The sequence below is a fragment of the Vigna unguiculata genome, chromosome 9, assembly GCF_037176805.1.
Source record: "Vigna unguiculata cultivar grain cowpea cultivar isolate G323 ecotype 2 chromosome 9, ASM3717680v1, whole genome shotgun sequence".
In the NCBI taxonomy this organism is placed as follows: domain Eukaryota; kingdom Viridiplantae; phylum Streptophyta; class Magnoliopsida; order Fabales; family Fabaceae; genus Vigna; species Vigna unguiculata.
Genome location: NC_140800.1, coordinates 30,189,725 through 30,217,428, shown reverse-complemented (window position 1 = coordinate 30,217,428; position 27,704 = coordinate 30,189,725). Strand labels below are relative to the sequence as shown.

General features: G+C 31.7%; 2 protein-coding genes and 1 pseudogene across 2 annotated transcripts; 1 reads left to right on the top strand and 2 right to left on the bottom strand.

Moving 5' to 3' along the window:
• The first annotated feature begins 450 nt into the window (after positions 1-450).
• LOC114163295 (gamma-secretase subunit) lies at positions 451-2,224 on the top strand. Its single transcript, XM_085666886.1, has 3 exons — positions 451-610; positions 736-1,001; positions 1,874-2,224. The coding sequence occupies exons 2-3, from the start codon at positions 764-766 to the stop codon at positions 2,032-2,034; spliced, it is 399 nt and encodes a 132-aa protein (XP_085523012.1). The 5' UTR covers positions 451-610; positions 736-763; the 3' UTR covers positions 2,035-2,224.
• A 19,829-nt stretch (positions 2,225-22,053) lies between these two features.
• LOC114164355 (germin-like protein subfamily 3 member 4 pseudogene) lies at positions 22,054-23,007 on the bottom strand (annotated as a pseudogene).
• Positions 23,008-23,657: 650 nt separating this feature from the next.
• On the bottom strand, positions 23,658-27,104 carry LOC114164354 (Pectin lyase-like superfamily protein). Its single transcript, XM_028048992.2, has 5 exons — positions 26,532-27,104; positions 25,939-26,059; positions 25,381-25,555; positions 25,069-25,139; positions 23,658-24,964 (listed from the first exon to the last, which is right to left on the bottom strand). The coding sequence occupies exons 1-5, from the start codon at positions 26,952-26,954 to the stop codon at positions 24,330-24,332; spliced, it is 1,425 nt and encodes a 474-aa protein (XP_027904793.2). The 5' UTR covers positions 26,955-27,104; the 3' UTR covers positions 23,658-24,329.
• Between the last annotated feature and the right edge of the window lie 600 nt (positions 27,105-27,704).

Sequence of the window (27,704 nt, the reverse complement as noted above, 5' to 3'; positions counted from 1 at the left end):
AAAAGACCCTTATTCTGCAAACACTAATTTGTACAAAGCATCATTATTCTATAACATTGTAACATGGGTTTGTGACAGAAAAACAGATAAAAATGTTACACAGGCTTGGATAATATGTCTTCATCGTGTGCTCCATTTGAGAGGTTAGTTCATTATAATTGTTTCTGCGAATCAAAGATGAAATCTTGAAAAGCTGGTCATTCAGGTGAAAGTACCTATTAATAGTTTTTTTTTTCCCCTAATTTGAAGCGTAGGTCTTGTCATGGGAATAAAATTATACAATGGCGTCGTGTGGTCCTTTATTTTGGTGGTATTATTTTTTTTTTTCTACTCTTAGGTAAGTTTTTTTTTTTTCATTTATCACGTGCAGCAATGTTTTTACAGCAATTATTTTGAAATTATGTAAAAAAGTTATATTCACAGTACCATTTATTTTTATTTCCCCCTTGTGGTCATAAAACACAGAAACATATAAAAAGAAGGATTGAATAATCTGAATTTGAGTGGTGTTGGTATGTATTTTGGTTTTTCTTTTCCATGACATGCAATCTGAATCAAACTCAGAGGCAGTAGTGAAGTGACTCAAGGCGATCCATTTTCCATTTCCACAGTAAGTTACTTAATAGTGATTGTGCATTCAAATTGAGAGATATTAATTTAATTTCGCTTAGCAAGCAACAAGATTGAACAACAAAATTAATGGAATTGAAAACATTTTCTTTTAACTGATATCAGGGTTGTTAGGTCATCCTAGATCGTATTGATGGAGTCACAGAACAGTCCAAACCCTAACCCACTTCATCGGAATTCGTTACCATCATCGATGCCGGTGTGGCCTACGATCGATGGGTCCTTGGGGTTGTCTGAGGAAGAATCGGTGACCTACGCGCGGAGGTTTTACAAGTTCGGCTTCGCTCTTCTGCCTCTCCTTTGGGCCGTCAATTGCTTCTACTTCTGGCCCGTTCTTCGCCATTCTCACTCCTTCCCTCGCATTCGCCCATGTATCATAACCTAACTTCTCTTTTATAGCACTTCAATTACTTGTGAAATTGTGCACTCCTTTGCATCCCTTACTGCTTGTTATGCAGCATTATTTGCTTCAACTGTGTCTGTTTTGGAATGTCTAGAGAGCAAGTAATTATCTAGAATTAAAAAAGGGGCAGAAATTGAACCGTGGGTTGAACTGATGTATTCAGAATTGGAACTTGAGCTCTTTTTGGCATCTGAACTTGATGAGTTTGTTGTCGTTTGGTACTTTTCATCATACCAGTTACTTTCAAACTCATTTCATTAAGAAAGCTGCATCAGCTCGTGTAATTCTTGGTAGTTCTGGTCGAATTAGTTCTATTTATTTTCACAATTATTTTCCTTTTGAGATACGGTAGGGTACTACTGAAGGTTCTGATTCATTTTCGATTTCAGATCCAAACTAACTTATAGTTTTCATTGTACATTATATGGACATGTTGGAGACTTTCTATTCAGATCCAGTTATAAGCAAAATTCACGTCAAATTTCAGTTGACTTAACATAATGTGTTTTTCTTTTCAATTCCAATTGAGTTCAACTCAACTTAATTTTTCCACTGAAATCCGAACATACTAACTTTGGACACCTTCTAGAAAGAGTACTCAAGTATTTGCAACGGCCATGCCTGGAACAAATTTGTTCAGAACCAAATAAATAAATAAAACAGTTGATTCAACCATAACTAGTAAAAGTATGGTAGCTGGTTTACTTTGTTTCATGGTTGAATTAATTGAATATGCTTACTGATTTTAAGTAATTTGGTGGTTAATTTAGATATAATGAATTGGTTTAGAGACAGGTTCCTTTCCCCTGTTGATTTAGTTTGTTTGACATGTTTGTGCAGATATTGTTAGATCAGCATTTGGGTTTGCAGTATTTGCAACTGTTCTCTGTTCTTGGGCTCTAACATTTGCAATTGGAGGGGAAGGCCTCTTCGGACCTGTTTGGGATCAGTTGGTTATGTATAATCTTGCTGATAGGTTAGGCCTAACAAGCTGGAGCTAGTTGTGTGACACCTCTGATACTTATATTTTGATATTTTATTACCACATTTATCTTCTTCCATGCCTCATGAGTGCACTTACATATGCATTTTACTATATTCTGTCATTGAACTGGTAGCAAATTTCATCTTGTTGACACTGTTGATAGATAAGCAATGATTTGGAAGTAGATATAGATCTTGGTTTCTTCACCCCAATGTGTGTTTGCGTGTTATAATTTGTTGATCATGCAAGATTTATTGTCTCAATTTGATGTATTATATTATCTTAAGTTACAAATACAGGGTTTGTAAAATTCACAAGTCACTGAGCAAACAGTATTAGTATGCTGGTTGGAAATATTACCAAACAAAATGAAAAGGCGATTCAAATTGATTGTGTTTATGTTTTTTAAGTTTTTTAAAGCTAAGTTTTGAGTAGTGGGGGAATGAGATAGTAAGGAAGAAAACGACTGACAAAATTGAAAACAGAAAATTAAAACAATTTAAAGATATTCTATATTTCTTTTTTCAAAGTGGTTATACTTTTGTAAATGGTTTTCAAGAATATGAAACAGGCGTAAATTAAGAAAGTGGTTTTTCCATGTAGTTGTTCTACTGTAAGAGGGAGTTCTACAGTGCTGTAGTTGCTCCAATGATAGTTGTCGGTGAGTAACTAAGCCTTGGAAGAATTCGACCCATATGAACCCCAAATTGTTGAAGGAATTTTGCACTATTTTTTTTGTCTGTATCTCATAAATATTAAAATTTTTACTGTCTTTTGATTTGATTTTTTTTTCCAATTACGCCATATGGGAACTTTCTAAATTCTGCAGTTGAAAATTAAAAAATTTATATTGGATTATACAATTGGAAAGTTAATTGTCTTTCGGTTTAAAGTTCATTGTATTAATAATAAAGCGTTTGGGCAATTGGAAGTTTCTGTGGAGTAGGGAGAAGCAACTGCGGCGGTGAGGGGGTTGCAGCAGGATAAGAAAGGGAGGGGGGAGGTTGGTTCTATTGCACTTCAGGATCCTAAAAAAAAACTAAGCCAAAATTATACATTTGTGATAAGTAGGTGTGGCAATTTTTGTGGGACTAAAATTACGTAATTGTGAAATTTGAAATGAATATTGTAATTAAGCAAAAAATTAATTGTATAATTATGTATCATATTCAATCCTAATTTGAAAACATGACTTAGTAATTTAAACACTGCCATTAAAATCATTTTTACGTTCATATATATATATATATATGAGTAAAGTGCATTTGCAAATCTTAATGTGGATTAAGAAATATATAATACTTATTTATATATATATATTTGATATGTCTCTATTCAGAAAAGAGTACAATTGTTTCCGAATTTAAATCTTCAAGAGACGCAATAAAAAATAAATCAGAGAAAAATACAAAATAAGACAAGATGGCGATGCCAGAATCTAGCAGATTCGTAAGTCAATGAAGATTCGCCCTAAAAATTGTTATCTTTAATAAGAACTAAAGTTGAGGATGTTATAATCTAACATATTGATAAGTCAATGAAGATTCGTCACAAAGAATTCAATATTTGATAACAACCAGAGATCTAATCAAAGAACCAAGAGAATCCTCTCAATGAAAAAGCAATTCTCATATAATGATCATCCAAGGTGTCTACATATGTATTTGATGTCCCTATATACAGGCACAAATGTTTAAGAAAGCTAAGAAATCCTAAAAGAAAGCCCAAAGACATCGGGAGAAAAAATAACTTGAAAATTCAAAAATAGATTTGAACTTTTTGCCTGGCAAATCAACTCGTCTGACGACTTGTCACCCAATGAATTCTCTCGTCTAGTGACAATTACAATCTGTTTAAAATTAAAAGAAAATTACAAATACTTTTAATTGCTTAAAAGTATTTTATAATTGTGTTCCAAGTCATGATCTTCATGTATTCATGTCCTTTAAATTAGAAAGGCTCGTTCTTTAGTTCTTCTTGTATTGAATAAGGAGATAGTCCTCAATCATACATTCCTTCTTAAAGATAATTTGTCCTCAAATTCATACCACTTGAAGATTCCTTCTCTTTTGTATTGGATGAAAGGATAGTCCTCTATTATACTCTCCTTTTGGTAAAGAATTTGTGCTCGAATTTGTACCACTTGAAGATTTCTTCTCCTTAGGTTTGGTAGTGGTAGAAGTAGCTTCCTCCTTCTTAAATTTATCCTTATCATTCCATGAGGTGGATGATTTCTTGTAGGAGGTTCTTCTCTTGAGTTTTTGTTCCTCTGGACCTGATTAGTTTGTCATCATTCTCTCCTTCTTAGAGAGAATTCAGCAATGAATTCTAGAAGATCCCACACATAAACACAATCATAAATCAAAGACACAAATCTAAAACAATCCAAAATAGAAATTCTACTAAAATGAAATTTGAATTCGAGAAGAGGCATATCTACTATTATCAAAGGGTTGAAGGTTTACCTTCTGGGTCAAATACCCACCTGCAAAAAAAAAAAATATCAAACAATTTTAAAGTAATGATGTTATGCCCAAAGAAAAACAAAAGAATATTGTCTAAACAAACGTCCAAACTACAGGTATAACTTTGATCACCCATAGTTTTGTTGGGGTTAGATAAATAAACTAACTCTTGTGCATATATTTCCAAACTTGCGTCCTTGCTCATAAGTTTGTTGGGGATAGGTAAACAAACTAACTCAAATGTATATATATTTCCAAGCTTGCGTCCTTTTTCTCGGCCATCCTTTCTTCTTCCCATTGTTGACATCATTCCTCTTTGATAAACAAATCTTCCCTAGACAACAAAATAAAACAAGAGTTAGCATATTTATTTCTCTCTCTCTCTCTTTTCTTTCTCTTTTCTTTCTCCTTTCTCTCTTTCTTTTCTCTCTTTTCTTTCTCTTCGTCCTTCTCTATTTTCTTTCTCCTATCTCTCTTTATTTTCGTATTCTATCTTTTATTTTTCCTCTCTCTCTCTCTCTTTTAGTATTCTTCTTTTCCTCTTAATATCTCTTTTTGTGCTATTTGCTCCTGTTTTTCTCTTTTCAACACTCCAAGTCGAGTTAGTATATTTCTTTCTCTCTCTCTCTCTCTCTCTCTCTCTCTTTCTCTCTCTCTCTTTTCTTTCTCTTCTTCCTTCTCTCATTTTTTTCTCCTCTCTCTTTATTTTCGTATTCTTCCTTTTCTCTCTTTTCTTTCTCCTTTCTCTCTTTCTTTCCATATTCTTCCTTTTCTCTTAATACTTCTCTTTATGCTATTTTCTCCCATTTTTCTCTTTTCAACACCTTTATCCTTTGTCGTGTCCTTTGAATTCCAATCTTCATGAAGCATTAGGATCCTTGAGGAGATTTGTTCTTCCAAGTGTTTGTTCCTTGACCTTATCGTAGTTTCTTTGAATTGCAATGGCTCTTCCTCTAGTTCTTCTTCTATAGGATCAAGAGATAGTCTTCTATCATATCCTCCTTCTTGAAGAGAATTTGTCCCCAAATTCATACCACTTGCAAAATCCTTCTCTTCTATATTGGATCAAGGGATAGACTTCCATCATATATATATATATATATATATATATATATATATATATATATATATATATATATATATATATATATAACACAAGGGAACACAAAAAGTATTTATTGATATGTGTCACATGTAAACAATTTTAGAAAAATCAAAAACAAAAAGTAAATAACAATATTAATTGACAGAGAAAAAAATGTGATTTCTTCAAATGCAAGAACGTGGCTTCTTCTCACGTGATTTTTTGTCCTTCCTCTCTCTACATGTAGCAAAGCATCACAGTTTCAACTTTTCGTCTGTTAAAGGATCACTCAAACTATTTTTTCTCTTACATCTTTGTGCATTTTTTTTCGTTTATAACCAACTAGGTTCCAGATCATTACTTTGATCATCTATGCTCTCTCATTCTATCTCTATACTATTGAGATCTATTAATCTCTATACTAACTATTCACTTAAGTTTGCATTCATTTGAATCTGCATTTTGTCTAGATCCGCATTTGGAAAGGAAAAATTCTCAGATCAATATTTTTATGACTTTATTTTCAGAAAAAAATTGTTATATATATATATATGAATAAAATAAAATAATAAGTTATTCTTGTAACATATCTCTTATATCTATCATATATCTTATATCTCTCATATTTTTATAATCTCTACAAATTTTTAACACTCATAATAGTTCATATTGTAATTATATGAGCCCTAATATTTCATATTGTAAGATGTCTCTTAAAACTTCATAAGTCTGCATCAAACTCTCAAGATCAAAATGAGGACTTAAATGGATGTTTATTGTACTTTCTCCTCTACCTTTATTATTTTTAAACGCTACTAGGTTTAACCTTCATTATATTGCAAATGAATATGTTATTTATTATATATGTCTAGATCTATGTTGTTGCTTTATGCTAATATTTGTTTTAAGCTCTTTCTGTATGCATTTTTTTGCGATTATGGTTCAACTTTTTCACTCTGGTAAAGTTAATTCTATATGTATTCATTATTTCCATTTTTTTGCAACTAGGGTTCAACTTCCACGGGTTTTGGGTAAATTGTTTACAATCAAATGTTGGTCCATTTGGATGAAATAGGTAAAATGTTCAACTCAAATTTTCTTAATTCAAAAATTCAAAATTTGAATGGGTGCAGAACAAAAGCTTCAATGGTATGAATATTGAACCACCAAGAGTGAAGCCAACCAGAGTACGAAGGTGAATGTGTGAAAAAAAAACGAAGAAGGAGTTTGGGCGCATAGATTCAGCGAAGAAAGAGAGGTAAAATTTAACCTTTTTTATATTTTATTATAAATTTATTAGGGGTAAAATGGGCAAATAATATTTTTTAACTTGTTAAAAACCTTTTTAACAAATTGAATAGGGCATACCCAAGCCAAAACAACATCTAACCTATGTCATATAGTCTACGAATATAATACAAAATACAAGCTCTATGATCTTCAAGTCAATTCCAGATTTAGCAGACCTCTTGCTTGATCATCAATCCATCTTCATCAATTATTCATCAACCACATATGACCTCATGTACTTACTTCATCAAATTCATGTGCCAAGGTTACTTGTGCTAACATATGCAAGAGTTCTATTGTGTTCATTTTCATTCAACCCAAAAATACATTTAGAACATTACTACTGCAAACCATATTCACAACAGAGTAATCATGAATTCCTAGGAGTTCGTAGCCTCCTCTTCCTCACAACAAACTGAATATCAACCTCTGATTCCAAACATCTTAGACGAATCTAGTTTTGATGACGACAATGAAGACATAACAAAAGATAAGTAGTTATTGTAGAAAATATTACATAAGTTAGTAGTTATAAACATTATACATTTCATCAAACGAATTAGATAAGAAAAAAATAACAAAATAAAGCCATTATTGAGATATTTCAAAATAAAATAAAAGATTGAAACCATCAAATTCCAAACGCAAAATCATAGTTTGAATTGAAAGATATTAGTATGTCGGCCATTATCTTTGAATTCAATCTTACAAGGATCTTAAGCTCTTATAGTTCTTTCAATCTCAAGCTCACGAAAAAAAAATGTTACTATAAACATCACAAAAGTTTAAGTAAAGACAACAACAATTTAAATACAATGTTAGCACATTTTTTAAATAAAAAAAATAGAAATCATTCACGTTCAAATAAATAAATGTGCCTGATGCATAAAATAAATAGAAATCATTCAAGTTCAAATAAATAGATGTGCCTGATGCATAAAATAAATAGAAATCATTCAAGTTCAAATAAATAAATGTGCATGATGCATAAAATAAATAGAAATCATTCAAGTTCAAATAAATAAATGTGCCTGATGCATAAAATAGAAAATAAATGAAGATTATTTTCAACATAAAATAAATGTGAAAGTGTTTAAGAATATTTGTGCTTTAAAGAGATCAAAACTATACATATTCATATGGATTATATATAAATAGTGTATATACAATGTCCCTTGGAGATGCATGTTGTCAGGTTTTACAGAGGGGGTTTCACTGGGGAGAACAACACCAATGAGATCTGAGTCTAACCACATAAGACACTGACACCACTCTCAACCCAAAACCTTAAGGCAATGGGTTTATGGGTCTTGATTCTTATATAGTGCTCTACTTTCTCATTTCTGGTCAATGTGGGACATAGACTCACACTTGGATTCCTAACAATCTCCCCCTCAAGGGTGAGTCCCTTCAACCACATTGGTACACTCCCCCTCCAGCGGAAGCTGCCCAACCACGAGTACTCCTTTTCTGCCCTTTTCTGTACCGCCATTCTTTTCTTAACGGGACACGCTTACCTGACCCACACTGTCAAGAAGACTTTCGATACTAGGACCATACTGGTACTGCACTCGTCTGAGCCGGTATTAAACATCGGCTCTGATACCACTTGTTAGGTTTTACAGAGGGGGTTTCACTGGGGAGAACAACACCAATGAGATCTGAGCCTAACCACATAAGACACTAACACCACTCTCAACCCAAAATCTTAAGGCAATGGGTTTATGGGTCTTGATTCTTATATAGTGCTCTACTTTCTCATTTCTGGTCAATGTGGGACATAGACTCACTTGGATTCCTAACACATGTGATATAAAATTTTGAGATCTACCTGATGATATATATTCCTTTCATTCATCTCAATAAGAATCTAGTCTAGCATAGATAAAATAAAACCTGCAAAAGAAATAGCTGGATTAAGAAAGTAAGAGAGAAAAGAAAAAAATTGTAATTGTAGAACGTTGATAATTAAATGGTATCACTACTAAAAGTTGATAATTAAATTGCAGCACGTTTTAAGGCTTCCAAGAAATCACAAAATGGAGACATGTATAGTTTGAGAATTGAATAAACGAGATGAGAACAAAAATGGTAGCAGGGGATACCAAACAGAGGCTAAATCACCAAATCATGCCACTGGCTTCTTTTCCCTTTAGTAACTTTTTTTGAAAATGAGGAAAATTGGGAACTCAATCTCACAATGGAGAAAAACATAATAATCCCAAATATGGGCATCTTAAAGCTTAAATCTTTGCTCAAAGAGCCTCTATTGAAAGACAGGTTTTCACCTGAACCTTCTCTGCTAATGAAGACACTGGTGGCATGCACTGGTAACCAGTTCTGTAGGCCAACTATAATTGAAACAGCAGTAAGTGAAATTTGATATGAATAAGAAATAAGGAGGGAGTAGAATGGGCTACTTGAATTACCTTTTCATACACATGCTTGGAGGAAGATTGTAAGGTGTTAAAAAAACTGGCCAACATGAGTATGGGCTACTTGAATTACTGAATGGATTAAATCGCGATTCTTTACACACCAAACAAACATTCTTGTCACTATTTTCTTTGTAATATAGCATAAAATTATTAGGACATGCATCTATCTTCTCATATCCTAATCCCAATTCACTCACCATTCTCTTTGATCTGTATAAATTTTCAGGAAACCTTTTTGACTCTGGAAGCATGCTTTTGATTATAGCAATCATTTGATCATAACAACTAACACTCATGTTAAACTCTGACTTCAAGTTTAGGAGTTGTGTTACTGCTGACAATCTCGTATGCTTTTTACAACCATCCCATAAAGGTTCATCGGCATTCTTTAATAAGTTAAAAAACTTCTTAGCTGATGGATTTGGATCCTCTTCCACCTCTTGTACTTCTAGATTTGATCTAGCATGAAAAGCATTCATAACCATATCATGATATGGATTTGTACTTCCTTCAACACGGTCTTGGACAATAGACACACCATTTGTCCACCTTTCTTCACCATGAAGGGTCCAATTAGTGTACCCATCCATAAATCCATGGTGATACAAGTGTTTTTCCACATTAAATGATATATCCCAATAACGATTCCTACATTTTCCACATGGACAAGGAATGCGCCCTGTTACATCAGCAAATTTCGGATCTCTTTTAGCTACTTGAATGAAGCCATCAACGCAATTTCTAAATTCCTCAATTATACTACCAAATTGATCTTTTCTTCGCAACATCCATCCTTTATCAGGTCTCATTGTCCTTGTAGATAGTTTAAACATTGGTCAACATTATGCTTTTAAGAAATTTGTATTTAAAAAGAATGGATTAAGACTAATTGAAGACATAATTAAATTAAGAACAAAAATTAGTTAAAATAAAGTAAATATTTGTATTTACAAATAATGAAATAATACCTTGTATTTAAAAAACTTAAAAAAAGTTAATAAGTAAGACATCATTAACATATTTAACATTAAATAAACTTACGAAGATTCATTCATAGCCACTCATCATCTGAGTTATCTAAATCTTTATTTGAATCATCCAACTCCTCGTCTAAATCATTTAACTCTATGTCTTCATCCATAAGCTCATCATTGTCATTGAAAAATTGATCATTATGCACTTTGTGTATCGGATAATTTACATCATCCATGTTTACCTCTTCCATTGAGGCATTATCATCAAACAATTGTATTTCCTCATCATCAAGAGCAATATTTGTCACTCCCATTGATCCATCATCTTGAAAATAATCATTAACAACTTTCTCATTTGAAAAATCCTCATCATTTTTTAATGTCTCAACCATAAATAATTTTGGTCTAACCTTGCTTAAAGAAGAAAAGAGTGTTTGAAATGAATTATTAATGGGAGTGGAACAACAAGAGAGAAAATGATGGGGATTGATGCACTCTTGAGATAAAATTCTGATGGAATTGAATCATAAAATATGATACATTGCAACTGCATATTAATGAAACTTCAAACAAAATATTAATATTATCCACATTATCCCAAACACCCAAGCCCACTAAGATAAAATCCCAAACTATCTTTCCCTTGCAAAATCGTTCTGAATTGATTGGAGCAAAATCCAACTACTGATTGATATATAAAACTGATATAAAATGAAAATCCCTGATGAACATTGATATATAGAATTGATATATATATATATGAAAAGAAATCCTAATTTAATTTTCTTCACTAAATCTGTAACCTTAAAATCACTGATAATTGACCCATAATTGGGAACATTGAAAAGGTCAAACACGGAAGAAAAAAAATCAAGCAAAATGCTAATGATTCCACAATTCCATAGATCTGAGAATAAAACACGACAGAACAACAAGAAAGGTTTGATCGATAACTTTAAAACCTAATTAATCTGTGAAAAACGTGCAAGGAAGAACATTGTGCAGGAATCGATTAAGATGAGATGTAAAGTAATGAAGATGCTCAAATTGAAGGTTTGCAACAGTAATTTAAAGTTTACCACTCGATCGAACTAAGGAGGAGCTTTATCCGCGAACTCGAAGTCGACCATAGTTGGCGAACTCGTGTTTCTGTCAAAACAAACGGAGATTCGAATCCGACTTCGTTTACGACATCAAATCCTTTCCCAATTTCAGTAGAAATGAGGTAGAAGAAAGAGTCTAGAGTTTGAATTGTTTAAGTTGAAATTTGAAAAACTTATCAAGACTAAGCTTCACACCGGATGCTTTCAGAAATTCCACAAATTTTTGAAAATTTTAGACAACAAATTCTAAAATATTCAATTTTATCCTCTTATATAAAAGAATACATAATAATATCGATAATTATTTATGGAAATTTTATTTTTTTACTAAAACTAATTCAACATTAAATATTTATATTTTAAAAATAAAATATTTACTTACAATTTAATTTTACTTATAAGATATCATAAATAATTTATTTTATATTTAAAATTTTAAAAAATAAACATATAAAATTATACCTTAAATATAATAAATTTGTAATAATATAAATTAATTAATAATCATTTTATTTCAAATCAATTAACATATGAAAAAAACAGCATAAGAGATGATAAATAATTAAAAGAAATAATTAATCATTTCATTTTAAATATAACTAAAAAGAATTGTTTTAATACTTTTATAACATTTAAATGGAAAATAATAAACATTGTAAATATTATTTATCATTTAAAAAATATATAATAAATATAATTTATAAATAAAAAATTAATTTATATATAATAATAAAGTATATTTTTATAAGTTGTTAATATATCGATAGTTTTTAAATTTTTTTAATAATTTTATTTTGTTTAGAATAATTTTATTTTTTAAATATAAATTATATTTGTTAGTTACGGAAAAAATCTATCTTATTTTATTATATATTTTAATTTATTTATTAATATATATTTATCATTTATATTTCAATATATAATTATATTTAAATTAAAAATAATTTTAGAATATTTAAGCTAAAAATAATATTTAAATATTTAAACTAATATATATATATATACTAAAATTAAAAATAAATTTAGTATGATTTTAATTGAGGGATTAACTATAAATATTTTCAAGTAAATTTGTAGCTATTTTACTACGAAGTAGTTACAATTTTATTTCATCACAAATTAGTAATAAATTAGCTACAAATATATATTCTAGTTAATTTGTAGCTATTTTGCTACAAAGAAGCTACACATTATTTCCTCGCAAATTAGTGAGGGATTAGTTACAAATATATATTATGATAAATCTGTAGCTATTTTGCTACAAACATGCTACAATTTCATTATTTCCCTATTTTCTCGCAAATTGGAGAGGGATTAGCTACAAATATTTTTCCTTGCTAATTTCTCTAGCAAAATTGATTTTTTCTTGTAGTGATGCCATATGACGAAGAAGATGTTCTAACACCTTCCATTCAACACAATCAGAATTTACAAATTCAACTACAGAAACGCATGCACTTAGACTCAAGGGAGGCAACCGTGTCTACAATAAAACAGTACCACATCAACAATGGGTATATGTTCATGGTTTGGAATTGAAGCCTCACACATACGCAGCACGATGCATCAATCATAATAATGATTGTCAATGGCGTTTAAGGGCCAGTAACAGCAAAGTCTAACATCACTAAGAGATCAAGTTTATTAAGGCATACTTGTTTCTCTACAGTACTTTCCCAAGATCTTTGCAATTTTGATTCCACTTAAATGGCTTCCATCGTGTTCAATTTAGTGAGGACAAACTCAATATTCACATTAAAAGCTTGATTACAAACATTAAAAGTTATTACGGCTATTCTATTAGATAAAAAAAAAGTGTGGTTAACAAAAGAAAAAGCCATTACGATGGAGTTTGGTGACTAGGAGCAATCCTATAATGACCTCTCCAAGTAGTTATGAGTTATCTAAGAGACTAATCTTGGGACAATTTTTCAATGCACGAGTTCTCTAGTTAATGTTGATGGCGAGACTAATACATCGTGTTATATTCTAGAACATCTTTTATGGGCATTTTGACTATGCATTGAAGGGTTCAAATATTGTAAACATGTTGTTTAAGTAGATGAAACCTTCGAACAAGTAGATATCATGTCACCTTGCTAACTACAATTGCTCAAGACGGAAATAAAAGTATATTTCCTTTGGTATTTTCCATAGTAGAAGGTGGGACAATGAGGCATTAATTTGGTTATTTCAACTACTACGAGAGCATGTAACTCCTTAACCAAATCTCTGCTTGATAACAGATACGGGCAAGGCATTTTGTCAACCTTACGCTCAGAAGAAATTGATTGAGAATTAGAAAATCTTCAATCATTGTACTGCACACGTCATTTGGCTTCTAACTTCAAAAAAAAGTTCAAAAATGTCGACCTAAAGAAAGACTTCATTAACATGAGTACTATATTTTATGAACTTTGCTACCAAATCCATTAATTTTTATATTCAACCTAAATGTTATTTCATTTACTATGTTTTCACAACTTACGAAGTTAAACAACTAATTTTGCAAGCAAAAATTTCCGTAATGAAGTCCCAATTCCCGCAGGCACTATCTTAGATAGATAAAAATCTTTTACAAAAGTGGTCTCAGGCTTATGATGGGGGAGGGGCGGAGGTATGACCACATGACAACAAACCTAGTTGCGTGCATGAACTCAATGCTTAAGGGAGCTCGATCATTACCTTTCTCTCATGTACTAAAAACAACCTTCAAAAGTACAAAAACATGGTTTATTGAACGAGGCTTGAAGACCAGCTCTAGGTTAAGACCTTGTCATAAATATCCAAAAGACATAATTGCCCTACTTCAACAAAATCAATAGAAATAAACATTTTGTCATGTTCATTGGTACAATCGAGAGAAGTTTGAATTCAATGTGCTAGAGATATCAACCCCTTACCAATATCAGCCTAAACCAATTTCATTCAATTTCATATTAAAAGATTGGTGGTATGATTATGATCACTTTCAAGCAAATCGCCTACCATCTCATCACGTCATAATTGTTTGTTCTTTTTCTCATCTACCCTTAACGAAATTTACTGATCATGTATACTATCTCCATACGATAAATAAGGCTTATAAAGTCCAATTCCATCCACGATAAAATGAATACTATTGGTTAACCTATATAGGTCCAAATTTCACATCAAACCCTCAAACGCAACGTAAGGCATCAAGACGACCAAGCACTACTTGAATCCATATCAAAATTAATCAACCAATTCCGGATAAACCAAAAAACTATTTTTACTCCCGTATTGAAGGTCACATTATAGGGGTCAATTTCCATTTCGACAATGAATTGTATTGCTTTGTAATTTTAATAACTTTGTATTACAATTCAGACTTGTATTATCTTTTATTAATCAATCATCTTATACAACGATCATATCTTCTAAATTTACTTCTTGTAAATTTAAATTTCGTCCAACTGGATGTATTCACTTTGGAGTGACTAATTTACATTACAATGTTATATAGTATTTTATACAAAAATTAGCCTTGTAATCGATTACAATTAAGTCATAATCAATTATAAGCTCCTCAAGGTCCAAAACTCTTTAGTAATCAGTTCCATGGTCTTCGTAATTGAATCGTCCTAGTCGACTGGGGCTCGACTTGATTCTTGAAGATGGATAAGACATCCCAAAATCAACCTGAAGTGTATGGGCCAAGAATTGGGTTTAAGTCCATCCTTCTACTAGATGATATTTTATTGAAAGATACTATTGTAGAGAAGAGAGGGGATATTTTGTGAGTCAGTTATTACTTTTGTAAGTACTTTGCCTATAAATTAAATGTTACTCCTAAGGTTAGGGGGAACGATTTTTCTGGCCTCAATGCTCTTTATTTTACACTAGGTCAGGAAAGTTCTTTAAATTTTTGTCTTCTGTAAAAGACACTCAGTTTTTTGTTGTAACAGTAATAAATTACAGAAACCCAGAACCCATTTTCAAACCCATGAGAAATAATTTTTGCACTGTAATCAAGCTTCAAGTGAACTCTTCAAACCGATTGAATGATTTCATTAATTGTATCATATATTTTTTATATGTAATATTTTTTTATTACTAATAATTAATATGTACACAAAAGAATAAGATACTATCAATAGATATAAAGAGATGTAAATATGAAACCTTTGAGTACTATATCTTCTTTATAAAAAAAAATAATCACAAAAATAAAATCACTCTTTGCAAGACAAAAGCTAAATGTCAGTGACCCAAATCAATACAAAAAACTTATGAGGCTAAGTGCTCGTTGGGCGAACTGATTCACTAAACAAGTAAAATTTGTGAAGCCAAGTGATTGTTGGACAACCTAATTCACTGCACGAGTGAAAATTGTGAGGCTCAATGGTCGTTGGGCGGGCGTACTCACTAGGCAAACAGGAATTGCGAGAGCAAGTGGTCATTGGGTGAACTGACTCGCCTAGCGAGTAATTAATATTTTTTGTAAAGACAAATATCGGGTTGCCTGTAACATCCCGACCGGATATTACGGATTTAAATTATAAAATAAAGAAAAGTAATTAAGCCGCAATTATAAAACCTCATTTCCCAAAAGCGCGCAGGCTTGCCCCCACTCCGCAACTAAGCCATATAAAATTATTTCACCACCAAAGAACCTGCCACACATATCAGCCACCAAAACTTGCATGCATAAGACTCGAACCCAAGTTCTCACACAAAATTAAAGTACCCTCAACCACTTGAGCTAGTACTTTTTTACATCATATCAATCAATATTTAATGTCATAAAACTCTCACTACTCGTATTTATTAATTAATTAATTAATTATTTAATTAATTAATTTTTACGGGTCTTACATTGCCTCTCAACTTAAAAAATAATCTTAGTCTAGAATTGAATAGTAACACCTATTGCCTTAGATGAAATTATCTTTTGAATAACTTTCAATCATGATATTTTTTAACACTTTCTTTGTAAATCTTAAAGCTCTTATAAGCATTTTGTCTCATCTCTTCTAATTCTAACAATTGCAAATTTGTTTTTTCTTCCGCCAAAGAAGGATCAAAAATTAATAATTTCAATGCCCAATATGCCTTATTTTCCACCTCAACTAGTAAATTACAGGTTTTGTCATATACCAACTGATGAGGGAACATCCCAATTGGGGTCTTCATCCAATTGTCATGATTTTGCTATCCATGGTTTTTTTTTTTATAAGCAAAAAATTATATTAAATGAGCTTTTAGAGGTGCTTTAAATCTTATACAAGGAAAAAGATAAAGAAAAAGAAAAGTGAAGTGTTCTTGAATCTAAATATTCATAAAGACTCATTTTTTATATATATGAGCACTTCTCACAAAAGTGAATATTTCATTCATCATCATGAAAATATTCTAGTAGATATAAGACAATGATTTCTAAAAAAACACAATATGTGTCTTCTAATTTCATCTTACACTTCCGCTTATAAACAATTACCCTGTTAGCATAGGCTTTGTTCAAGTATTACTCTCAAGTTCACTAGTATATAAAGTGTTATCCCACCTGGGTTATTTTGATCTTTTACTCAAATGGTCATTCCATGTTTTCTTCATCTTTATGCAATTTGTTTCTCTTGCAGATTTCATCTTTTGCTCATAGAACATGCCACGAAAAAAAAAAAAAAACTCCATTTCTAATTGTCAAATTATAAGTTTGTTTTTCCTATTGTCGGTCTTAGCAACATTTCAAACTCTCTTGCACAAGTTTCTAACATGTTGTAGAATATGTCCCTTTTCTCTCAATAGTTATCCGTCAAATTATATCTTCAAAAGATATAAATCTTGATTAAAATGTTTGAGAAATGTTAGAAAACATCATCTGAACCAAAATTGTCTTTTGATGTAAATAGTTAACTTAGATTAACTTTTGATATATAATTTTCATTATGTAATAGAAATCATATAGAGAATATTTAAATATTATAGTAATGAGATAGGAGACATTAATTCATTTATTAGTGTACAAAAAAACTATTTCATTAGGATTTTAAAAAAAAACATTTGAAGTACTTTTAAACTTCAAAAGTTTTCTTTTTATAGTGTTTTAAAATTATTTTTCCTCAATACATTTGCAAATTTTGTAGATATTTTAGTTGTAATGAAATTTTTTTGTGTGTAATTATATAATATTTTATATAATTATTTTGCATTTACCCAATTGTTATTTGATATTCTTATTTGAATTTATACATTTATAATATTTTTTAAATATTTGATATTGAAAAATGAGAATACATTTTATTAATATTAAATATATGATATTATTATATTTTATTTGTTGTATTTATTATTTTTTATAAAAATTAATTAATTGATATTAAAACAACAAAATGTAAACGTGAGTACGATGTATTTATTAACCGATGAAGATGACGATAAAATAAAAATTATACATTCATTAAGTATGAGGATAAATGAAAATTAATTTTGATTTCAACGGTGAAAATTAAATAATAAGACATGTCGCCCACACGGTCATCTTTAATATTTTTCTATACTTAAAATTCATATAATTTATTCCGAATATTATTTATTTTAATATTTGAAAAGTTATTTCCAATTTACTAAAATAATTAGTTTCAAATACTATATGCTTATTTGACTAGCTTAGATTTTTTTATATTTTGAATAAATGATTGATTTAGTTCCTAAAATTGTCTATCAAAATCATATTAATTTATAACAAAAAAAATCAAGTATTTTTAAATTTTAAAGTTTACTTAAGTTCTTAAAATTAATTTAGTATTTTTTTTTTATTTTGGCCCATATTAATATGTGTAATTATTATTATTATTATTACGAAAAGACTAAAGTAAAAAACTTAATTTTAGGATATAAATAAAAAGAATTTCATAAACTTTTGCTACGTTCATATTTTTTCAAATAATTGAGAATATTCTATTTTCAAACCCTACTTTTATTCTTAATATTTTTTATTTTTATTTTGTAAATCTTATAATAAAATTAAGTAATATTAAGTATTTCCAAATTAAATGATTATACTTTTATTTGAATGAGAAGGAATTACAACAACATATTGTCATCAACTACATAGCGTTTTTCCTCCTTTGAATGTTTGGAATCAAATTTTGACATAATAATGTTATTTATATTATACATTAAACTCGATAGTGTAAAAAGTAAAGCAGTGAAAGAAATGATTAGAAACAAAGTAGATGAAGGAGCATAGATAATTAATAATTAAAGATCTTATGCCATGGAAATTAAAGATCTTCTACCAAATTTAATTGCTATGCATTTGTAACTATTATGGTAAGTGTGGATAGATGATCAAATAATAATATATAATTAATAGAATAGTTTTATGAAGTTAAGTTATACTTGATTTCTAATTTCATAACACTAAAAATGTAAAGGGAAAACCCACAATCAAAATGTTTTTTAATTAAGAAAAAAAGAATTAATATAAAATAATAATCACATAAGATGTCTAACTCATATATAATGGGAGATGAACGGCGGAGGTTGAAAGGGGTAGTTTGGGCCACGACCCCCCCCCCCCTTTTTTTCATTATTTTATATATTTTTTAAAATTATATAAATTTTTAAATTTTTTTAAATTATTTGTATTTTTTAAAATTAAATAATATTATATTCAAAATTAATAAAAATTAAATTAAATAATTTTTTTATTTATTTTATAAATTACAATAATAAATAATAAAATATAAAATTAAATATATAAAAAAACAAAATTATTAAGATATTTTTTATTTTCTCTCTCATTGTCTTTTGAGTTTTTTCATATGTATTCTTCTCTCATGCTTATTTATTTTCTTTTGTTACTAAAAAAATGTTAGACATAAACTCAATATTTCTATCCTATTTTTTCATATTTTTCTTTCATTATTAAATAAATAAATAAGAGGTAATTTTCTCTTGTCTCACTTCATAGTGAATTATTTATTTAACATTTAGCATTATTTTTTATCTCATGACCTTTTTGTATATTCATTTTTTATTAATATAGAAGAAAAAACAATGTACTATATTGAGAATTACGTTTAATAATTTTAACAACAATTGACATAAAAAAAATACTATTAAACATTTGAGAAAAAATTGTCTCCCTTCCTCTCGGCCTACAATCTTCTATAACACTTAAACATATTTATATTAAAAAAAAGTTTTAAATAATAAGTGACTAAAAATAATTAGTTACTACAATATTAATTTAGATACTAAATTATAAAATTAAAAATTATTAATATCTAAAATAATTTTTATTATAAATAAAAAATTATAATTAGTTTTTAGTAATACAAATTGTTTCTAAGATAAAAATGGGATGTTACAAACAATGTATTAGATAAATATTTTTATAATTAAAATTTATTATAAATAAATATTTTAAAAATATAAGTTATATTATAATTATATTTGTAATGAATGTCTTTTTTAATATATAAGTTATATTTTAAATTTATAATGAATAATCTATATCATCATTGCCTCTTCTTCTATTCATGGTAGTTACTACAGTTTCACTGCCCCAGGACTTCCTAGTGTTGGCAAGGTTGTTCCCCCTTCCACATAAATTTTCAAACTATAGTTATGACCATAGATCTTTGGGCTCCAACAAAATTTGCAAAAGAAGTGGAAGAAGAATTGATATTGATGATGGCACGTAGCTTAGAGGTCGAGCACAAGCAAGTGGAGAACTCCAAAGACAGCCAAGTAAAGTAGAGAACTCGACAAGACAGTCAAGTAGCAAGGAGCACTCGGCAAGATAGTCGAGTAACGATGAGAGGTCGGCTTGACAACCAAGTAGGTTAGAGAGGTCAGTAAGATATTCAGATAGCCTGGATAGCGCGATGAAGAAGGTGAACGACCCACATAGCTCACTAGAGCAGGTGAACAACTCAAAAAGCTCAGTGGGGAGCCTATGTAGCTCAGTGGAGCATGTAGATAGCTTAGATAAGTGGAGAGATTGGATAGCTCAATGAGGCGTTTGGAAAGCTCAATGGTGAAAATGTTAACCTTGGATAGCTCCGACATCTGCAAAGATGTGTTTGTTATTCAAAGGTATTTGCAATTGAGAATTGAAAATGAGGTTATAGGCAATGCAGAGCTACAGACAAGCTTAGAGAGAAGAAAATAGGTTTGCTAGAAGCAACGCTTGGAACTTGAAAAAGATATTTCAAAATTGCAAGAACAGTAAGCTGAAAAGGATTTGAGAGTTGCACTGAAGGTGCAAGGTGAGAAGTGGCGACTTGCAATGGATGAGGAAATAGATGCGATTGAGCACAACAATATGTGGATTTAGTCGATTCAACCTATTGATAAGAATCTGGTTGAGAACAAATTGGCTACTAAGATAGCAAGGAACCCGATTAGTACCAAATAACCAAAGAGAAGGACAAGTCAGTCTAAGAGAAGAACAAGTCAGATAAAGAGAAGATTTAGTTGATTATGAAGAAAGCAAAGAACTTGGCTATTGATGGAAGGGACATGCATAATATGAGAAGGGTTATTTCATGTGGAAAGTCGAGATGAAGATCAAAGGGGTCGATATGAAGGATAGAAGCATTTAAATTTACGAAGGAGTATTGTTCGATTTAGGATAAACTTAAATGAATTAGCCATTGAATTTTTAATAATAGTTAATGAGTTAGTCATTGTAGATAGTTACTGAAGTATACTAACCATTTTGAATACAACGGTCAAATATAAATATATATATATATTTAGTTAGTTAGTTAGAGTTTTCTGAGGAGAAAAATGCAAGATAGATCGTCAATGAAGAATTTGTAGTTCATTATTTGCTGTTGTTTTCAATGTTTCCCAGGATCATAATATTTCTATTTACGTTTGCTTATGCGTTTCCTTTGTTCTAATAATTATTCCACCAATGTCCTTTCAAGAACAAGTTTTTCTTAGAGGACTGTGTCCTAAGAGTTCTTGTGTTTCCTGTAGTTTACGTTCATGTTAATCTAATTATATATTTCCTGTAGTACAATGTAATCTAGGATCAACGTTAAAACTCATCAATTTTTTATTATTGTCATCACTTTTTTTTAGGTAGACAGCTATATATTTATTGTCTTGGGTGATGAACCAAAGCATTTACATAATTTGTAATTTGATGGACTCTTTTTAAGTTTTTGTTACTACTATATATAATATAAATTAGATATACAGTGCATAACTAAATAATTTTACGCAGAACACTTTTCGCTGCAGTAAATAAGTATATCCAAATCTGATTTTTTTGGAAATAAAAAAATACTGTTGCCGAGATCGAACCGGGTTGTGCACGTGCCAAACAAAATTACTTACCACCATACTAAAATGAATTTGTGCTTATTGTACTTATTATAATATATTTATAATAAAAACCTTCTCATATTTTTGCAAAAGTAAAAAACGCCGTTGCCGGGGATCGAACCCGGGTCGTCCGCGTGACAGGCGGAAATACTTACCACTATACTACTACGACTTCGTGTATATATTTTTTATTTCAACATATTTATAAATATTTAAATCTTTCCTTCTAACAGCTTTCTTAATTACAAATCGTAGTCTGAGGTTCTGATAACTGCATATTAATTATTATGAAAATTGAAATCATAATTTTTATTTTTTTTGCAAATCGTAAGGGTATATGTCCAATCCTCTTGGGATTAGGTTACTTGCATTGTCATAAAAGTAGAAACTATTTACTGAAACGAAATTGTGATATTTCTCACTACACGCAAAGATAACAAAATACTCTATTGTTTTCCTGATTTGAGATTCGGTGAATTTTGGCAACTGAATTTCGAACGAGTGAATACATTACTATGAACTAATAGTGAGAAACGATATCCAGCAATACCGAAGTCAAATCACTATCACCATGAAGTTGTGAGTGAGAGAGTGAATTGAGCTTCATCTTTATCTTCTCAACCAATTGGAGTGTGTTTTCAGATTGAGAGGGTTGGGAGGAGAGTGATCCTAGCCCGGGATTTTGGCTGTTGAAGACTGAGAACAGAGTTGCAACTTGTTCACCACGGTTGAGGAAGAAATGGAACAAGCCTTTGGGGATGACAAAGACGTCACCAGCATTGAGATTCTTCTGGAAGAGCTGGTTTTGGGTGTTGAGAAACGCAGCCAGCAACCTACCTTGGTTCACATACACCATCTCAGTGGCTCTGGGGTGGTTGTGGAGGTTCACAAGCCCATCCACTTCAATGTCACTTCTACCAATTGCAAGGCCAAGTGTGTTGAGCCCCACAAACTTGGAAGCAGTAACAATTTTAACCAGCGCACCAAAATCGTCCCTGGAACCAGGTTTGCTTAGTTCATTGCTCTTGAAATCATGTGCGCTTGTGTTATCTGGGTTCTCACAGGAGAGGCCATTGATGAATATGGCTTGCTTTTGGGGTTTCGTACTTGTAGGGCAATAGTCCTTCACGTTATCACATTCTGCTAAACAAACATGTGTGTGAGTAATGGCTATGAGAAACAGAAGGAAGAAGGAAGAATGGGATTTTATCTTCATCTTCAATTCATGTTGTTGAGTGTTCTTCAACATTATATATAACATCTATGAGCATGTGTGACTAAGGTCTTGCAAGAAAACCAAGTTATGGCATTCTTGGAGTTCACTGCTGGCTTAGCCACTGTGATGCATTGCTTGTAAGAAACATTTTCTTATCTTTAACTGGTTGTATATTCACTACTACATCAGCAGAATGTGATGGGTTTAGAGTATGAATTTATTGATTGATTTATTCAGTTTAAAATGATGAAATTCAAATAAATCAAAGCTGTCAATTTTTAGGTGATGTTTCTATTTATAGCAATTGTTGTCTTGTACCGAATAACGTTGTGAACATGGAGGATATTAAACCCTTGCTATACATGGTTCCTTCGCCATTATAAATTAATCATAGCAGAAAACTATAATTATGTTGTTATACTGTGGTTATTTTATTTTGTAGTATTAGAGGATACTTTTGACAGATCTGAAAATAAAATGTTACAAAAAACTAGATGATACTTTTGACAGATCTCAAAACTAGGGTTTTTGAATTGTTTAGTTTTAAAGAATAATTATTTTTCAAATCTTTTTGGAAAAGTAACTTTTCAGGGGAGGAAAGGAAAAAGCTAAGCCATGCATGCTATATGCTAATGACTTGTAAGAATTAAAGATAAAAGTATAATGTTTAAAATTAAAGAAAATGGATTATGAAGTGTCAAACACTACTTACATAAATAATACATTGTAGATACTCATGTCACACAACTCAAAGATCCTTGATTAACTAAATATTTTTCTATTACAATTAAATATCTGTGCACATATAAATGTTGAATAACAGTACAATAATTTACTGACTATATGCTAAATCCTTGTGCCGTGTTATCCTACTATACAAGTTGAAACACTTTAAAACAACCTAGGATATAGTAAACTAATTAGTTTGGCATATTCCGTATCAATAAAGGAAAATTGAAAGGCCTGATCTGATTCAAAATTGTTTTCTACAGTGTGTATTGAGTTCTCTCTGTATTCAACTTTAGGTCTCTCTACCAAGAATAATTTGCCTATACAAACTGTAACAAATAGTTCTAAAGAAAACATCCTTGAGCAAAACACAAGAATGAACCACTTGTCTAACCGCTAAGCAACTCCATGATATGTAGCTTCCACCAACCAAGGCCAAGGAGGAGTATTCAAGTCAATCAAATAATACTCTGCACCTTCCAATGCCGTCAAACCTTACAACCCATAAGTAGGGAATTTTCACCTTAATTCAGGCTTCAATGTTCAACTCAGTTCAGCTCAATATGTGTGCCTCACAGAAACAATATACTTAAGCAAGACTAAAAACTGCTTAACCAAATCATAATGTGAGGAAATTTAAAAACCTTTTTTTTTCCACTGTTGGAACTTGGAACTATCTAGGATCCGGACATGGTAAAATATCAGGAAGGTGAACACCAGGATGAATAGCTATTGTTCCGCAACTCGAGACAAGGAACAGGGAAAACCTCGGTGGCAAAACCAGAGACATATTCACAACGCCATCTTTTGGATAAGGCAACACCATGCAGAGTAATGTTTTTGAAGCATAAGCCTTCAAATGATGAACCCTCTACACCTTCCAAAACTGGGGCTTTTGTTGAATTTATGCTGACCACATTACTGATCAAAATATCTTTGAATCTAGGAACAGCTTTTGGATCCCACCCATCATCAGGATGGTCATTTGAACCTCTACTGAACCTAATGGGTATCTTGACTCTCTCCATTCTTATGTCACTTATAGAAACATTAGCTACATAGCCTCCTCTGCCCTTGTCAGATTTTATCCGAACACCAGCTGCAGAATCCCACACATGCAAATTCTCAATTATGATATTTGAAATTCCACCAGACATTTCACTTCCTATGCCTACTCCAGAACAAGTGGGGGTAGTGCCTGATATTCTCCTCACTATAATATTTGTAGAAGGATGGGCCACGTTGATTCCATATTGATCCCAACCACTCTTAATGGCAACAAGATCATCCCCACTTTCTATGTAGTTATCTTCAATGCATACATTGGAACTTGAGTCTGTATTATCAGAAACGAAATTCATTACCAACTTGCTTACTGTCCAGCATTGATAACAGAATGGAAGAAAAGAGGATAAAGAGTAACAGTGGAATAAGACAAACCTGGGTCTATGCCATCAGTATTTGGAGCATTAAGGGGAGCCAAGATTGTCATCCCTTTGATCACAACATTCCTGAAAGAAAACACAGAAGATTATTCAATCTCATGAAGATTTTGTGGTCAAAAAAGCTAAAAACATACAAGTGTTAACTGAACCTGGTTTCTTACATGTTCCTTATAAATACCAAGAATATAAAAAGACAACCAACAAATTGAAGATATTAAATTTCCAAGTTGGCATTCCATGGAGTGATTTTGTAAACTGTGAAAAACAGACATACTCACAGAAGTGAGAACAGGCAAAATGATCAAACCTGCAATAAACAGGATGGATGGTCCAAAAAGGAGAATTTCGAAAGGTGAGGTTTGATATGAGAACATTATCCGAGTTAATTAGTTCAAGGAGGTGCCCTCTTGTATGCTCCAATGTTCTGTTCCACCAAAGTTCCCACCACATCTTTCCTTGACCATCAACTGTCCCATTTTGTCCTACAAAGCCAGATATATCTAATAAAATGCATGCCTACAATATGTGAACCACATACTCAATTATTTAACGGTGGCGTACAATTGTAGCAAACTTGAATTAAATAATCTCGTCTTTTTCCTTTCTAATGGAATCACTAATTGCGTTGAAATGTATAAAATAGTAGTCAAATATGTGATCTAACCTTTGTCTGGGGTAGTCTGTGGAGTCCCACAGACTTATTATAATTAATCCAAATTGACATTTTTCCCCATAATGTTTTTCTAACATTGTTCATGACTTGAGGAATTTTTTTTTTCCTAACATTTTTCTGACATTTCCTCGATTAATTTGTTGTTGCACCAAATGAATTGAAGAAGTAGAAAAAAAAACCCTCATGTTTTACCTGTAATAACAACATTGCTAATGTCATTTCCATGAATAAGGCTAATATGCCTTCCTCCAAGCCTCTCTCTCCCTCTTCCATAAGATGGCAATGCCTCAATTATCGGCCATTCTTTCGGGTCCTGAAAATCAAAATTTAAATTAATGAATAAACAAAACAGTGCTCTAATCATTTCTCAGAAGCATAATCAACGTCAAGGCATTTACCAACTAAACCAAAATAAAAAAGTCATCAATCAAGCATGATTTGGTCGGTACCATGTGGTTGCTAATTGTACCATTTGTCGCCACAGAAGTCAAAAAGCAATTTTTCACCTCTTTTCTGAAGAAAAACAACAATTTCCGATAAAAAATAAAATAAAAAAGGTGACTTTTAAAAGGAAGTTATTTATTCTAATTTTTTTTCATAAAACAGAAAAAAGAAAAAGACAAATGAAAAACCACGAGCGGAACCCACCGCATATTCCTCCTCAACCAAGCCGGTTATGATCAACCTTTATTGAAACGAAACAATTTAATGCATAAACTACTCGTGAACCACAATCTAAACGGAACACAAGAACAAAAAAAAAACGAAATAAAAATAATCGAGACCTGTGAAGCGAGAATAACGGCACCGTGTTCAAGAAAAAGCGTGAAATTACTCGTGAGATTGAAGCTGCCGGTGAGCCAGGTTCCGGCGGGGATATTCAGCTGGCCCCCACCGCGGTTCTGGAAGCGCTGCATGTACTGAACCGCCCTCCGGAACGATTCAGTGTTGGAAGTGGTGCCGTCGCCGACGCCGCCGAAGTCCTGGATGGACATGACGACCTTCCTGGGCGGAACGTCGCGGAAGAAGGCTGCGCATGATGTTGGATAGGGCCCAGGGTGGGGGCCGGCGAGGAGCCAGACGGGCCTGGCGGGAAGGTGGAGGGAGAGAAAGGTGAGGAGGGTGAAGAGGAGGAAGAGGAGGGCCCAGGAGGGGCGCTTGAGGGTGGTGAGAAACAGAGCTGCAAAGGTTGTTTTGTCGGATTCCATGGTATGAATGGAACAGATGTGGATGGTTTTGATTTTGTTAACGTTGGAAGAGATTGTGGTGGTGGCCTGTGGAGAAAATAAGCACAGAGTGGTGGTTCTGTGATGTGATAGGTTGAGGTGGAGGTGGAAGAAAGTGCGTGTTGCACTGCTATTTGCATATCGGTGAGCGCGTTTCACAAGAGGGAAGGGTGGGGGTGTAAGAAAGAGGAAAATTAAAAATTAAGAAAATATTAAAGTAGGTTTGGGTGGGACCAGGTTGTAAATTCAAAGATACTTGCATGTTCGTTTTGTTTTGTCTGGTGCGCCTGTCAAAGTCCCACTGCGGCCGTTACTCGCGCTCTCCCACCCTTTTCTTTCTCTCTTCTCTTTTCTTCTTCTCCTTTTCCTTGCTCATGTCATGGAATGGAATAATACATTCACAAAATGGTGTTTTTATTTTATTTATTTCTATAACTCTTACTTTATATACAAAATTGATTTATTTATTTTTCATTTTAATGCCAATAAATACCAAATAAATAGAGGTTGCAGTATTTTGTATATTTCTGTTTTTAGATTTTAGAATGAATCTGATTTCAATATCTTAAGATGCGTATTTATTAGTTTGTTTTTAAAGTAGCAATTGGGTGCAGAGCACCGTCTCGTGCGGTGGAATTGACACGGGGAATCAAAAGCTGCCACCGACACGTTTCATTTCTTTTGGGTGACATGTAGGATTGATGTATCAATGTTTTATGTGACACACCTTTT

Excerpts from the sequence above, each read along its gene's own strand:
- LOC114163295 (XM_085666886.1), top strand. The coding sequence starts at position 764 with ATGGAGTCACAGAACAGTCCAAACCCTAACCCACTTCATCGGAATTCG. Across the intron at positions 1,002-1,873 it reads CTTCCCTCGCATTCGCCCAT|ATATTGTTAGATCAGCATTT; the intron begins GTATCATAACCT and ends ATGTTTGTGCAG.
- LOC114164354 (XM_028048992.2), bottom strand. The coding sequence starts at position 26,954 with ATGGAATCCGACAAAACAACCTTTGCAGCTCTGTTTCTCACCACCCTC. Across the intron at positions 26,060-26,531 it reads CCGTTATTCTCGCTTCACAG|GACCCGAAAGAATGGCCGAT; the intron begins GTCTCGATTATT and ends TTTGATTTTCAG. Across the intron at positions 24,965-25,068 it reads TACTGATGGCATAGACCCAG|ACTCAAGTTCCAATGTATGC; the intron begins GTTTGTCTTATT and ends CTGATAATACAG.